General features: G+C 40.6%; 1 protein-coding gene across 9 annotated transcripts in view; it reads left to right on the plus strand.

The window, feature by feature from the left end:
* The first annotated feature begins 9906 nt into the window (after nucleotides 1-9906).
* ddc (dopa decarboxylase) overlaps nucleotides 9907-17102 on the plus strand; it is a 132300-nt gene continuing 125104 nt past the window's right edge. For 8 of the 9 annotated variants that reach the window (XR_015845699.1, XM_088307663.1, XM_088307666.1 and 5 more), the window contains exons 1-2: nucleotides 9908-10064; nucleotides 16532-16740. Coding sequence is in view for 7 of the 9 variants with exons in the window: in XM_088307663.1 (XP_088163789.1) it covers nucleotides 16540-16740 (201 nt within the window). In the remaining 2 variants the exon portion in view is untranslated. Of the gene's footprint in view, nucleotides 10065-16531; nucleotides 16741-17102 lie in introns of all 9 variants that reach the window. The other variant, XM_088307664.1, reaches the window with a different exon arrangement.

Below are 17102 nucleotides of genomic sequence, written 5' to 3' on the forward strand. Positions count from 1 at the left end.
TTACTCTTTTTTTTAAACAAAATATATAATCCCTAACCAAAATGAAAGTCGTGTCTTAAGTTTATTACAAAAACGCGATTCATCTATTTTAATTGGGGTAATTTTTGACCCCACTCATGGAAGAGTGTATGTATTGGTAGGTCATGCATCCAAGGGTTAAATCAAGGCTGATTTTGAAGGTCTAAATAAGTATAAAAACTCATGAAACTTTTCATGCATATCAGGCCTGGCAACCATCTATAGTCTAATAGTTTATTGTGCATTTTTTATAATATTGCTCACGAGCGCCCCCTAGAAATATTGCAAAAAGTTTCCCTGGTTGTATGTTTCACCTAGATCTACGGGAATTTGGTAGTATATGTAAGAACCCAAGAGCAACATTTTTTTTTTTTAAACTATTTTCCCCCATTCTTGGCCTTTTATCAAAGTTATATTTTATCAAATCAGGTTTTAATCTGTTGTACTTCACTTTCAAAAAAATTCAGATGCCATTATCTCAATGTGCCTGCACCCAAACGTTGCCAGGACTGCGAGGGCCATTTATAGTTGCTTGCAGCTCTAGTTATTTTGGGGATTTTGACACAGCATGAGACTTACTTACTGTTTTTGTGCTTTGTACTGTCTTCATTATTGTTTTATCGTTAGTTGTTGTATGACTTTTGCTTTATGTACAGTGCTTTATAAATACAGTTGAGTTAAGATGATGCCATCTTCCAATTTTGTGTGTGTTGCTTGAGTTATCCAAATTCTCATTGATCTCTTTAAGACAAGCAAGTGAGTCCTACTAAGTATTGGTGGTAGTCGTACAACGACTAGTAAATGAAGAAGAACTCAACATTTTCTGCGCAGGCTGGCAGTGATGCATCATTTTACGGTAGGATTCAACCAGGTGGAATATATATATATGCTAAGCTGAGTTGTTACATATGAGCCCGTTGAAATTTACATCCATCCATTCACCTCTTATTTGAGCTTCTTTATCCTTACGACAAGCTGGAACCGATTTCAGCCGTCTTCTGGCAATAGGCGGGATAAACCCCAAACTGGTTGCCTAATTTTTTGTAATAAAGTTTTTGAATATTTTTATTTCTGAATTTACCTCATTCTGTTTTTGTTACGTCCATGTGTTAGCACCTCAGGAAATCACATCGTCACCCTGCTAAAATAACCTGAACAGAATTATGATTCCATCCAAAAGGCCACTATCCTGGGAGGTTTAAGGCAAAACAAATATATTTTTGACAAAATATGATTTAGGCCATTAAGAGGTTGATAATATTAAATAATGTGTAATTGTTGGAATGAATACGTAAACGCCGGTCCAACAAATCAACTAACGATGCAAAATTGTTTTATATTTCCTTGTGGATTGCGCAGGGACACTTTTAAATGCAAATGTTTTTTGTTTTTTTAAGTTTATGGCACAATGTTTAGCTAGAGATCAGGCAATGACTTTCATTTGACCATTAGAGCCATGAACAGCTTTTGAATAGGCTTACACACGGAGAGAAGGACCATGGCTAAGGAAATTAAATTGAGCTGCTGATCTAAACCTAATGGCTGGCACATGAACTTTCATACAGGGTGGTTTTGACTGTGTTTAATGTCTCATGAGCTACTCTTCATCACATTAGACACAAGGTAGCACATGACATTTGACAAAACCGAAAGAAAGCCATCTCAATCCCAGCAGATAAGCTTCAAGTAGTTGGAGAGGGTTTTGTTAAATTGTCAGGGACAACTGTATTTGTAAATGTAAGGGTAATTTATGGGAGCCATATCCGCACTAAACCACCAAGCCAAGACCAGTTGGATTTTCCGAACTATAAGGGGTTCTACTGCATCAGCATGTAGGCAATATCTGATGCAGGCGGAAGGGTTTTAGACATTTTCATGGGGTATCCGGAATCTTTGCATGACACAAAAAAGTAGTGAATCCCATTCTACAGAACTCAATGTTTACCTCCACTTGGTTACATCATTGTAGGTGATGGTGGATACCCCTGTCTCCAAACACCTGTGTGCCTGATTACGCCCTATAAGCAGCCTGTTCGTGGATGAGTCCAGCTGAAGTTCAACCATTATCATTCCAGAGCACGCAGCATAATCGAGAGAGTGTTTGGGATGATGACAACATGGAGTTCAACGCTTTTCCAAGCACTCAAAGTAAAGCCCACCCTTCCACCACTGGTAATCTCCTCCTGTGCATTTCGGCGCAATTTATGGATATACAATGGTAACACACTGGATCTTGATGAGGATCTTGCAGTTGATGACCCCCAGCCTCCAGTTGAACCTGCTGCAAGCCATGAAACGTCAGGGAATATAACAAAGGACAGAGTGGCTGCACTCATTTCCAACGACACTAGATAAGGCAAAATCCTTGTAAACATGTCTGTTATGTCCTGGCAGGTTTAATTGAATTGTTAATATCTTGATTTCATACAAAAGAATAACATTTGTCTTCCAAAATTTGGAAAATCAAAGAAATGCTACTGTTAGTAATGTTTTTGCGATTTTACATTTTCTGTCAATTTGTATTTAAATTCAAATGTTTAGGGTGCCCAGTATTTTGTAAGTACAGTAATGTACACTGGTAAAAATACATTATTTATGTGAATATAATATTATAAAATACAATTACAAGTACAAATAAATGCATTTTTACATTTCCCACTTCTAAGTACCCTTGAACAAGATACTAAACCCCCTGATGCACCTGATGGTATGTATATCAATTGGTAGATGCAACAGCAGTGTGTAGCGCTTTGAGGCCCATCATAGGTGGAAAGGCACTATGCAAGTGATAGAATATTTACCATTTACAGTGACAATTAATGCGGTATAACTATTAACTTGTAAATAAGGAGCGATAGTGTGCTGAATCCAAAGAGTAATGGTGTCATGATCCGCGTCGGGCATGGCAGGGGTTTTGTGATTATGTTTACGTTCCATGCTTTTATGTTATTGTTTTGCTTTGTTTTCGGGGCGTTTCCCCTCAACACTCGTCCGCGCCAGCCACACACCTGCTCCCCGTTAATCATCACACACCTGATCCCCATCTGCTCCCCTGATTACTTGACTATTTAAGTTTCCCAGACCTTCAACCCAGTGTCGGGTCATTACCCCGCTTGGCTCCCTGTTGCTGCTCCATTGAGGACTGTCACAGACGCTCCCCGATCTCGTTCTTGCTCTCGTTCACGTTCATGTCCCTCAGTATTTGTCACTCTCTTTGTTCCTCGTTCTTGACCCAGTTTAGTCACGTTTTAGTTTGCCTTTGTTATTTTTTGCACCCTGCCACGTTGTTTGTCTTTGTTTGATTCAGTTAATAAATTCCCTTTAAGTTACCCTTTTCCCTGCTTCCTCGCATCTTGGGTCCTTCTCCACCTCGCCGATCGAATCCTGACAAATGGTGCACAAAAAAAAAAAATGAGGTGGACAACAGCAACAAAAACTGAATTTTTCCCATCCTCAGCCTCTTAGCCTGTTTTCAGGGTTCAAATTTCCTTCAAGAAAACAAATGCAAAATGGTAAACTTAAAAAAATGTTCCAAATTCATTTGCTATGGCATTTTAGGGGTACAGCTGGAAAACTACCTTGTGTTTTTGTTCTTATAGGCTTGTTGTCCAGTTACCTGTCCTTCAAGCCCAAACTCTTCTGTCCCACATTACTTACATTACAACACAACTGAAGAGCACGCATGGTAAATTTGCATGTTATTCCCACATTCTCTGTTAAAGATGTGCTCTCAAAGTCCTTACTTTGTTATGTATATGTTTATGATGTAATACTTTTATCACATGCATGCTTATGATGTGCCGCCCCTTTCATCCTTTGTAGCCTCAGAATAAAATCTTCACTTCTTCCACACTGTCAGACGAGACAGGTTGTGTGCAGTTATTCCTCTGTCAATACAGAAATTCTGGTTTGCTGATCCTGAAAGTAGTTGGACGCGACACTACTGCTGTGTAGTACCACTCTGCCAACAGGTTATGGGCCCAGGACCCAACTGAAGCCAGGACAAAATCAGGAATTCTTGGACTCTACCACCAGAAAGAAGCCGCGACATACTGCAAGTCTGGTGAGCATAACTGCGACTAAGCCAATGGCTAACGCAATGAACCGGCGGCCGACTGAAACGGGTAGCCGCTGGAGTAGACTCGTTTTTGACGGGGATGAGAAAAACTATGAACTGTGGGAGACAAAGTTTTTCGGTCATTTAAAACTACAAGGGCTCAAAGACGCGGTTCTGTACAATCCTGCTGAAAATGAGACAGATGATGAAGATGATAAAAGAGCCGTCTTTGAAGCGAAAAATGCCGAAGCATATGCAGAGCTGATACAATTTTTGGATGACAACAGTTTATCACTGGTAATGCAAGATGCAGTAGATGATGGACGAAAAGCACTGCAAATATTGAGGAAGCATTATGCGGGTACTGGCAAGCCGCGCATTCTTAGCCTCTACAAAAAGTTGACCACGCTCAGAAAATCTAACAGTGAGAGTGTCACTGAATACATCATACGGGCAGAAGCCGTCATCACAGCACTTCGAAAGGTTGGTCAGACATTGCATGACGAATTGCTCATCGCAATGGTATTAAATGGGCTGCCTGAATCATTTGAACCATTCAACGTCCACATAACTCAAATTGAAGAGGCAATGACTTTTGCTGACTTCAAGACGAGATTACGGGACTATGAAGACAATAAAAATCTAAAAAGACAAGAATCAGAGGACAATGTCATGAAAGCAAGAGGACGACCAAGTACGAAAACAGAAAGTGCCGAAATTGAGTGCTTTAAATGTGGCCGTAAAGGACATAAAGCTAAAGAATGTCAACGTAAGCAGTGGTGCAGTTTGTGCAAGAGCGCCACGCACCGCGACTCAAACTGCAGGCGTAAACAACGGTCGGACAACGCACGAAAAGTTACCGACAACAAGGATTACGCATTCCACCTGAATGACATCGACACAGATATCCAGCCGGTGCGCAGCATCAACAAAACAGGTCTGATGGTCGACACGGGCGCCACTTCACACATCATAACCGATCTGGGGAAGTTCAAAGCGTTCGATGACAGCTTTCAAGCCGAGACACACTGCGTGGAATTGGCTGATGGCACGAGATGCAAAGGAATAGCAGAACGCAGGGGAGACGCGGAGGTCTGCCCGATGGACAACAACGGAGAACGACACAAGGTGACACTGAGACAGGCGTTATTCGTTTCATCTTTTCCGCAAGATATCTTCTCGGTACAGGCTGCTACATCCAGTGGAGCGACAGTCATCTTCAAGAAAGAACATAATGTTCTACGACACAAGGATGGGACACAATTCAACATTTACAAATATGACAGGATGTATTATTTAAACACTGTGAATGGAGAAAATGATGACCAATGCAAAAAGTGTTGTGACATGCAGACATGGCATGAGATCATGGGTCACTGCAATTATGATGATATTCAAAGGTTGCAAGAGGTTGCCGATGGCATGGTGATTAAGGGTAAAATTGACAAAGCAACATTACAATGTGATGTGTGCACTCAGGGAAAGTTTATTCAAACTAGAAATAGAGAACCTGATACCAGAGCTAAAAATGTACTCGACATGATCCACACAGACATAGCCGGACCAATTGATCCTGAATCAATTGACGGACATCGTTTTGCATTGCCATTTACCGACGATTACTCCGGTGCAATATTTGTGTATTTCATGAAACACAAGAGTGACACAGTACTAGCAACTGAGAAATTCTTGGCAGACTCAGCCCCATACGGCAAAGTCAAATGCATCAGATCTGACAATGGGACAGAGTTTCTAAGTAAAAACTATCTAAATTTGCTGACTAAAAATAGCATCAAGCATGAAACATCGGCGCCATATTCGCCACACCAAAATGGCACAGCTGAACGTAATTGGCGCACATTATTTGACATGGCGAGATGCATGCTAATTGAGAGTGGATTACCTAAGATGTTATGGACCTATGCAGTCCAGACAGCAGCTATTGTGAGAAACAGATGTTTCAACAATAGAATAAAACAGACAGCTTATCAAATGCTAACGGGGAAACGACCTAACCTCTCCAGGATGCAAAAGTTTGGTTCTAAATGTTTTGCTTACATACAGAACAGAAAGAAACTAGACTCCAAGTGTGAGGAGGGAATATTTGTTGGGTATGACAAAAATAGCCCTGCCTATCTGGTGTTCTATCCAGACAGTGAAAAAGTGCAAAAACACAGATTAGTGAAGTTTGTAGCAAAAGCTGTAGCAGAGCAAGAAACACAAACTTTCACTAGTGATGATGACGAACTGGTACAGAACAAACCAAGGGCAAACCAATCTGGACCAACCATAAGTGTGAGCCCAAATGTCACTCAGGGTCATGAACCCAAAATGACACCTGATGTGGACAGCCAGTCACAAAACGATGAAACAGAACAAAAAGAAATGGCACCAGAAGTGAGTGACCAAACACAGACTGATGAAACTCAACAAAGACGATACCCTTCCAGAGAGAGAAAGAAACCAAAATATTGGTACGAGTATGTAAGTGGTGAAGAATTTGATGATCAGACTTTCACCAGTGTTGACTACTGTTACCGGTTAATGTGTAACATACCTGTAACATACAGCGAAGCCATAACCTCATCCAATGCAAAACAATGGCGTGATGCAATGGATGATGAGATGCAGTCGCTAAAAGACAACAACACGTTTACCCTGACTAACTTACCTAGAGGTAAGAAAGCAGTGGGGGGTAGATGGGTGTATGCGCTGAAAAGCAATACTGAAGGATGTGAGAATTACAAAGCACGTTATGTTGCAAAGGGATATAGTCAAAAGATGGGTGTAGATTATGATGAGACATTTTCACCCACCGCAAACATGACTAGCATTAGAGTGCTAATGCAAATAGCAGTACAAGATAACCTGATTCTACATCAGATGGATGTCAAAACAGCATACTTGAATGCACCAATTGACTGTGAAATTTACATGGAACAGCCAGAAGGCTATGAAGTCAAATCAAGCACTGGAGAAAAATTGGTGTGTAAGTTACAAAAGTCACTTTACGGACTAAAACAATCTGGAAGAAATTGGAACAAAATGCTGCATGAATATTTGGACAAAAACAAAAATGTGCAAAACCCAGCTGACCATTGTGTTTATACAAAAGTGAACAATAATGACAAAGTGATCTTGATAATATGGGTTGATGACTTGATTATTGCCGCAAGCAATGAAAAAGTGTTAATGAACGTGAAAGAAATGATGACAGCAAAATTCAAGATGAAAGACTTAGGAAAGCTGAAACACTACCTAGGTATTGATTTTGAACAAAATGACACAGGGAAAATATGTTGAAAAACTACTGGAAAGATTCAACATGCACGACTGTAAACCAAGAATGACACCATGTGAACAGAAACTTGACTACACTGGGAACACAGAAGAGATCTGTTATGTCAAAAAGTACAGAGAGGCTGTGGGTAGCTTAATTTATTTAACTACGTGCACAAGACCTGATTTGAGTTTTGTTGTGAGTAAGTTATCCCAATATTTAGCTACGCCAACAGAAGAACAATGGTCTACAGTAAAACACGTCTTAAGGTACTTAAAGGGTACAACTGGCAAGGAACTTTGCTTCACTAAATGTGATGACAAACTTGGATTACAAGCATACAGTGATGCTGATTGGGCAGCTGACACAAGTGATAGACGAAGCACAACAGGTTACTGTATTAGCTTGAACAAAAATGGTCCTGTTGTTTCATGGAAGACGAAGAAACAACCTACCGTTGCATTGTCCACATGTGAGGCCGAGTATATGGCTCTAGCTGCCACAATGCAAGAATGTTTGTACATAGTACAGTTGTTGGGCCATATTGACAAATATCAATATGAGCGACCAATTATCTTTGAGGATAATCAAGGCACCATAGCACTGGCGAAAAACCCAGTAAAAAGGCAAAGGTGCAAACATGTTGACATAAAGTACCACTTTATCAGGTCAACTGTTAATGATGGGAAAATAAGTTTGGAGTACTGTCCAACCGACCACATGGTGGCAGATGTTTTGACAAAACCAGCAACAAAAGTTAAGTTGAATACATTTGCCAAGTTCATATTTGGGAACTAACAGGTATGTTCAAATACAAGCTTTTTCCCAATGTTTAGAGTGGTCAAAATAACGTGAGAGCAAGTGGGGGTGTTAAAGATGTGCTCTCAAAGTCCTTACTATGTATATGTTTATGATGTAATACTTTTTCACATGCATGCTTATGATGTGCCGCCCCTTTCATCCTTTGTAGCCTCAGAATAAAATCTTCACTTCTTCCACACTGTCAGACGAGACAGGTTGTGTGCAGTTATTCCTCTGTCAATACAGAAATTCTGGTTTGCTGATCCTGAAAGTAGTTGGACGCGATACTACTGCTGTGTAGTACCACTCTGCCAACATTCTCTTTGAACAAAACTTCAATTTCAGAAAATTATTATCTTAGTCCATCCGGAACCTGATGATCCTTTTGATTTCCTCGAGAGCCCCTGTGGAGAAAAAAAATGTGTTCGATGAGCCGTTGGTTATCGTGGTACGTTTTTGCATTAGCCGAAGTTATGCTTCTTGGGTTCAGTGACAACCGTCAACGGACTTCCGAATAATAATTACGTTAAGTTATTGATTACACAACGTAACAATGAAAATCGGATGCCAACCAATTCAGTTGCAGCCTAGCCTTGATGCTATTAGCCCCGACCGAGTGTAAGCAACAACTCTTAAAACAATGCTTATTACAAGAACCAACATATCTCTGATAAAATTTTTGGTATAAAAATCAATTTGTCACACTCAGAAGCAGCACTGTACGACCTGGCTTCTACCATTGTTGTTTGGTCCCACAGCCAGTTCTACCAAGAGCATTTTAACCCACAACTCAAAACACGTAATTACAGCAAAGTATAGAACAGTGTCACTCCAATGAAACACAAATACATTACTTACATTTATGTGTTTCCCACTTCTTTTTTGTTAATGTCATCTTTTCTACAGCCATTATATTTTGTGCCGAGGTAAATGGGCTGTCACTTGTATAGCACTTTTCTACCTATGGTACTCAAAGTAGTTCACACTATTACCTCATCTACCCACTGATGACTTACCATCAGGAACATTTGTAGTTTCAGTTTCTTGCTGAAGGAAACGTCGATATGGTCACAATGGCAGGGATTGAACCTATTGAACGACCACTTTAACACTGAGCCATGACACCGCCCAAGGTGGCATGTATAGAATCGAGAGAGGTTGGGATTTGTTTCCGTGCTGTCAGCCATACGTCGCTTGTTTGTGACCCTAAGTTTTCGGAGAATTGGGACACGTCTTGGTTCTTGTGAACACTCATTTCAAGGCGGAAGGGACAGGACGAGATGTATGGGGTTGTATTGGTATTGGGCCCAAGCCATGCAAGCCCAAGCTATGATATAACCTCACATAGGTGTAGGATGGGGCTCATGACCAGATTCTTCCAAAGCTTTAGCAAACTCCTCACATAAATAAAGGTTAACTTTACTGGAACATTGCCCATAAAGTTCAAAATAGTCCAATGATTGCGTCAAACATTGAAAAAATTATTTTCATATTCCTCTCAAGGACACATAAAATACGTCATACGACATACGTCATTATCTGCTAGTAACATTGTTTTATGTAATTCCTTTTTAATCTGTTTGCTCAGTATGCATGGTTGAATGTGCACTAAGGATGTCTGTTAAAGGTCATCTATGGCGACTGCTCCAGGAGCTGCTTGTGCTTTTTTCTTTTTTTTTTTTTTTCTTTACATAGGAGCCCTCCGCCTATTGGCTAGCCCACAGCGGGTTGGTGAGGTGGGAGTGGATAGACACGAGATAAAAGAAGAGAATGTGTCATGCCCTGTGTACACCCACACATCTACTCATACACACTCACGTCAAACTGTACATTTGTCTTTTTTAGAACAACAAAAGGCGAGGAAGGGATCCACAATATACCACTTTTGGTGCTCTTGGGGCTGGAAATGTGAGTACATGCGCACACACACTCTGCATACACACGCCATGCACACAAAAACTCATGCACGCGCACGCACACACACACACACCCACGCGTACACGCGTTTGTAATCCTATTTCAGATTAGTGTAAGGATAATGGCCTCTCAAATGGAGAAAGGGGGAAGTACACTTGTTGCACAATAAAGCATTTGTGTACAGCATAGTGTATTTTTCATTTGCTATTACATGCTTGTGTTATAAAAAATATGGACAAATTATGTATTTTTACATCCTTTTAAGGTGACCATAATAACAGACACATTACAGACCCACGATAGTCATTGTAATTGTAGTTGAGGTGAAAAGTGTGACTGAGATCCTTTATTAAATTGGACATCCCTAAAGACAGATTGTCTCTTCATGTAATACATTTTGAAAATGTTGACCAGTCTGATACAGGAACTGAAAGAAAAAAAATGTGTCTTACAAATACATATAAATATATATATATGTATATATATATATATATACATATATATATATGTATATATATATGTATATATATATGTGTATATATATGTATATATATATATATATGTGTGTATATATATATATACACACACACATATATATATATGTATATATATATGTATATATATATATGTGTATATATATATGTATATATATATGTGTGTGTATATATATGTATATATATATATGTGTGTGTATATATATATATATATACACACACACATATATATATATATATACATATATATATATATATATACATATATATACATATATATATATGTATATATATATGCGTGTGTATATATATATATATGTGTGTATATATATATATATATATATATATATATATATATATATATATATGCGTGTGTATTGTTCCATAGCTACGTCCCTCCTCACAGTATGAGTTTCATTAGTACGTGACTGCAAATACAACCACAATATCAGAATTGCCTTTATTAATGCTGATCAACAAATTAACTAACTTGAAAATCAATTAAATGTCAATAACTAAACAGAAAAGAATAAGAAAGAATATATCTTAAAATGGTATCTCACTGATTGGCGAATGCTTGCAAATTGGTATTTTCGTCAGGGTTCGTAAGAGGTTGCAAAAGGTTGCAAAGATGTTTGCAGACAGTAAATGAATGTCTTTTGCAACCATTTGCACCCTTTTATAAAGTCGTCATTTTCATCTGATAAACAGGGACACAGCAAGGAACCCCACTGCACGCGCCCATTTCCTGCCGACTGTCACCACTGTCATAAAATATAGAACAAATTAATATTTTACCACAAGACTAACCCATATTTACATTTTCACATGTGCTGAAGGTTGAATTTTTGATAATAAATGGTAAACATTTTGATTTGCGCACGCACCGCTCGCCGGGTCTCATTCAATGAATGGGAGGTCTGCAGCCACAAAGTGGAGTGTCGCTGCTCCCTCGGCCGGGCAGGTGAGGCTCCCGCCTCAGGGTTGGGGCAGCACTAGACAAACAACGGAGGGCTTCAGGTACGGCAGTGAAGACAATGAGCCGCTATCTTAGCAAGGTGGCCAAGTGATTTAAACTGAGCTCCCCATTCAGAATGATTGAGTGTAGACGCCGACTTTTGGGTGCCACTCGTGAACTTACCATTGGACTAATTCATCCATGGTACATATAACATTGTGAATTTGGTTCAATGTTGATGTAATATACAAAATTTGTGTAGTGCATATACTGTATTTTTGGGAGACTCGCCTCTAGTGAAATGTTACGGCAGAACCTCACATGCTGCAACTGTGCAAGCTTGTACAGCTAAACTGATCCCCATGCCGCCCCGCATCTTTTATAATGGTATAGCAATGTAAGCTATGTGGTGTGTTGTGGGGCTAATAGAGAAGCGGCATTGGGTACCAACTTGCATGTATTAATAAAAAAAAAAATGCAGCTCACACTAGGGTTGTGCAATTAATCGAAATTCAATTATGATTACGATTATTACACTCCACGATTACAAAATTGGCATAATTGTAAAAAAGAAAAAAATTATCCATCCATCCATCCATCTTCTGTACCGCTTCTCCTCACTAGGGTCGCGGGGGGGTACTGGAGCCTATCCCAGCTATCTTTGGGCAGTAGGCGGGGGACACCCTAATAAACTGGTTGCCAGCCAATTGCAGGGCACAGAGAGACAAACAACCATCCGCACTCACACTCATACCTAGGGGCAATTTAGAGTGTTCAATCGGCCTGCCATGCATGTTTTTGGAATGTGGGAGGAAACCGGAGTACCCGGAGAAAACCCACACACGCACGGGGAGAACATGCAAACTCCACACAGGATGGCCGGAGCCGGGATTGAACCCACGCCTGATGCTGTCCCTCACTGTGAGGCCATATGGTATTATTATATGTATAACATGTTAAAATAGTACTCATTCTACCAAAGCAAGGTGAACGAGTGAAAGAGTCCAAAAGGAAATACTTGTCCAGTCTTATTCAGACAAATCCACATTACCACATTTAAAACTATCGCATCTGCACTTAAACCCCATCAGACAATTTGCACAGACTTGGCCCCTGAAATGTGCAGTTTCTTATAGACAAGGTTGCTACAGCTAAGGTTTCTTGTTTCAAACACTCACTTGACCCCCTCTGTCCACTTTCCTTGTTACGCAGAGATGGATTGGTGGTGATCTTGTCATCTTTGGAGGATGTGGTATGGCATATTAAGCCAGTCCTGTGTAAAACCCAAGTTTGAGACGGTTGGCTTTAGATAAGATACCAGGGGGCCAAGGTCAACAGGAAAGTAGAAGGGCCACAGAGACCGAACGACAAATTAAGTGACATCCAGATTTTGATTTCCTCTTGTCAGGCAGAAGTGGTCTCAAGAAGAAAGTGTCTTTTTTGCTGAGAGGGACATAGATCTGACTTTCATCTGCATAGCAATGGAAGGAAATTCCATGTTTTTGAAAGATGGAACCTTGCAGGAAGCATAATTAAAACAGCAAGGGCCCCAAAACAGAACCTTATGGAACAGCATACGACAAAAGGGCAGTGCGGGACTCAGAGCATCTTAGGTCAACACAAAAGGTCCTGGCAGTGAAATAGGATTCAAGCCATTCCAGTGTGCTACCACTACTGGCCACCCGGTGCCGTGAACGAGCTAGAAGAATACTGTGGTCCACTGTGTCAAATGTTGCAGTTGGATCTAACAAGACAAGACACACATAGTCTTCAGTGTCATTTGCCTGGAGGTTATTAGAATTAGAATTAGAATTAGAAATTCCTTTATTGTCATTGTACTCAAGAGTGCAACGAGATTAGAGAGCTCCCCTCTCCAGTGCAATACAACAATAATACAGACAAATATATAAATTAGATAAATAAGAGAGTGCAATGGAAAATAATACTGAAGGGTATATAAAAACACATCACGATGCTGTTCTGCAAGGTAAGGGTGGTCTCGTGTGTGTGTGAGAGTTCAGAATAGAGATGGCTCTCGGAAGAATTCATTCAAAACTCGTAGCACGACTGACTCTGTACTTTGCATTTTCTTGAAACCTGACAGGAAAAACTCCATGACCTTGTGTTCATCCAAGAAAGATTAGAACAGCATGTGCACTTTTAGATATTTTGTTCTCTTTAAGATATTTCTGTTTGTCTTCAAATCTTTCAATGGCCACGCCCCAGTGTACCTCTCTGAGCTCCTCAACCCCTACGCAACTGCCTGCTACATTGGTCTGCGGACCAAATGCTGTTGGAGGTGCCGAGGACTAAGCGCAGACTGTCATCATGGCTTTTCTGTTGTTGGCTCTTCCCTATGAAATGACCTCTAATTGAATGTTCGGCAAGCACCCTCCCTGTTCACTTTTAAAACTCATTTGAAGAAACATTTTTCTTTCGCTTTTGGCTCAAGATGAGACTGTTGCTGTTCTTCTGGTAGCTACTGTATATGTGTTTTTTGTGTTTTAATTTGTCTTCTAATTTCCTGCTAATTTATATTACACCATGTAGAAAACGCTTTGTTGCAGCTCCAGCTGTTGTAAAAGACACCAAATAAGTAAGTTTATATTGTATTGTCCAATGCTATAGTTAGTATATTTGAGTTAAAAATTGGAGCGCTGCATAGATTTTGTTTATTTAAATGTTTCAACAGTTCTATGGCAATTTCCAAGCATATACGCTCTTTATCATGACATGCTAGCCCTATGCTGGCAACTTGTAAGTAAATACTCCATGCATATATATATATATAGTTTGCATGTTCTCCCCGTGCCTGCATGGGTTTCCTCCGGGTACTCCGGTTTCCTCCCACATTCCAAAAACATGCATGGCACGTTGATTGGACACTCTGGCAACCAGTTCAGGGTGTCCTCGCCGACGGCTCGAAGATAGCTGTGATAGGCTCCAGCAGGAGGTCCTGTAGGGGTCCGGTGACATTCTTTAGGTGGTACAGCCCAAGGCATTCGAAGAACTTCATAAACACAGATGTCAGACCTACAGGCCTGTAGTCATTTGGTTCTAATGTTGAAGGTTTTTTGGGGACTGGGATGATGGTAGATAGGCAGGATGGGACCTTGCGCAGCTCGAGGGATCTGTTGATGGTCTGAGTGAAGACTGGAGCCAGCTGGTCAATTTGACTTTAAGGTAAGAGGTCGACACGCCATCCAACCCAGCAGCCTACTTGATTTTCTGCTGCTTCAAGATCCGTCTCACATCCTGTTTGTGGATCTCGAAATTGTGGTAGTGGCTAGAGTTGGTGGCTAGTGTTGGTGGCTAGTGTTGGTGGCGATGGGTGTATGTATCAGAATCAGAATGCCCTTTATTGTCATTGTGTACAACGAGATTGGAGAGCTCCCCTCTCCTGTGCAATATAACAAATAATCGAATTAAATATATCAATTAATTAAAGATTAAATAATTAAATGATAGATAAATATGACGTAAAATGAACAAAACACATTATGTTGCAGTCCTACATGGTATGGGTGTGTGAGAGTTCAGCATGGAGATGGCTCTCGGGAAGAAACTGTTTTTCAGTCTTTGTTTTGATGCACCTGTAGCGCCTGCCAGAGGGCAGCAAGTGGAAGAAGTATGAGCTCAGGTGACTATTCTCCTTGATGATCTTGTGAGCTCTGCTGAAGCACCGGGTGGTGTAGTTATCTGACACAGAGGGGAGAGGGTAGCCAATAATCCTCTCCGCTGTTTTGACTGTCCTCTGGAGCCTCACTCAGTCTGCCTTAGTACAGCTATCAGGTGGAGACACAGTATGTCAGAAGGCTCTCAATGGATGAGTGGTAGAAGGCCAGCAGCAGCTTGCTGTCCAGGTTGTATTTCTTGAGTACCCTCAGGAAGTGTAGAAGCCGATGGACCTTCTTTATCACTATTGTTGTGTTGTGTGTCCAGGAAAAGTCATCAAAGATCTGTACTCAGAGGAACTTAAATGTGTGGGCCCTCTTCACACACTCGCCTTTGATGTAGAGTGGGTACGGTACAGTCTTGTTCCTCTTGAAGTTGACGACGATATCCTTGGTTTTTGCAGTGTTTAGCTGTAATTATTTGTCCTCACACCAAGCTGTTAGTCTCTGGACGACCTCCCTGTAAACTGTCTCGTCTCCTTTTGAGATCAGATCGACCACTGTTGTATCGTCAGCAAATTTGACGATGTTGTTTCCGCGGGGTCTGCAGTCATCGGTGTAGAGAGCAGACAGGAGAGGGCTCAGCAGGCATCCCAGAGTGGAACCAGCGCTCAGATATGTCGGGGACGAGTGTCACAGCCTGGGATCTGTTGGTCAAAAAGTCCTTAATCCAGGTGTGTGTGAGTGCGGGGAGTTTGTTCATGAGGATGTCTGGTCCACAAAGAACATCCTGGCATATATCTGCTTTTATTCCTGGTGGCCCAGCATAACATGCAGAGCAGTATTGATGACGTCCTCAGTGGATTTGTGTAGTTTTCCTTTTAACATATACAGTATAACATGTTCAGATTGTCAGCCAGTGTCTCATTGTTTATTGCTTTGGGTATTTCACTCTGAGTTAGAAATGTCAAAAACAAAGACGATTTTAGTGACCCTATTGCCAATCAATAAACGGTCACTATGGTTGCTACTGGCTTGTTTTGACGCATGTCCTTTCTACCATTTCCAAACTAAAGTCTATCTTGGTCCACTTTCACAACAAATCACCTCACGTCATGCCACGTCAAAAACTTTTTGCTTTCCCAATAGCAACACCTGGGTCTCATTATCCCATTGGTTAAATAGACCTGTGTCTAATTGACACCTCACCGCCCTCAAGTGGTGGGAGGTTTAAATCTTTATCTTAAAATTAACAACAAATGGCTCTTACAACGACACGAGAGTGCGCAACACAGAGGCGACCACTCGTGTCTGCGCCATCTTGGTTTATTCTGTTCTATATTTGTCAAATAAAAAATGCTTTGGGAATTTTCTGTTGTGTTCACCAAACAGTACGTACCATGGATGGAGAAGAGTTCCGGCGTCGAGGAAAGGAGATGGTTGACTTTGTAGCCGACTATTTGGAGAACCTGGAGCAGCGACCAGTCTTTCCTGATGTAGAGCCAGGTTATCTTAAATCCTTAATCCCGACTGAGGCACCGCTGGAACCAGAGAACTATGAAGAGATAATGAAGGATGTCGAGCGAGTCATAATGCCTGGGGTAAACGTTTAAACACTTAATTTCATTTGTTGATGCATTTTAGGGTGCACTGTAAAAATACAGTACTGGCAGCAGTGATCCAGTAACGTACAGCAATTTACTACAGTTACTCCATCTGTAATTTATAGTATAATACTGTAAATATACATCCGTTTAATTACTTTATTTTTTTATTCCTGATTACTGTATTTTACTCAATCACTGCTCAAAATAAAACACTTTTTATTATTAGTGCCTGAGCAGTGACCTCTGCGACGTCCCGATGTATTTTGTGGAAATTGTTAGTTGGAGGCACATGTAACAGCCCAAGAAAATAAAAGTTTCTGAAGCACTCATCTAACCTCAAAAGTAAGTTGCCCATT

The sequence above is a fragment of the Idiotropiscis lumnitzeri genome, chromosome 10 (genome assembly GCF_059441095.1).
Source record: "Idiotropiscis lumnitzeri isolate Australia: NSW breed Sydney's pygmy pipehorse chromosome 10, RoL_Ilum_1.0, whole genome shotgun sequence".
In the NCBI taxonomy this organism is placed as follows: domain Eukaryota; kingdom Metazoa; phylum Chordata; class Actinopteri; order Syngnathiformes; family Syngnathidae; genus Idiotropiscis; species Idiotropiscis lumnitzeri.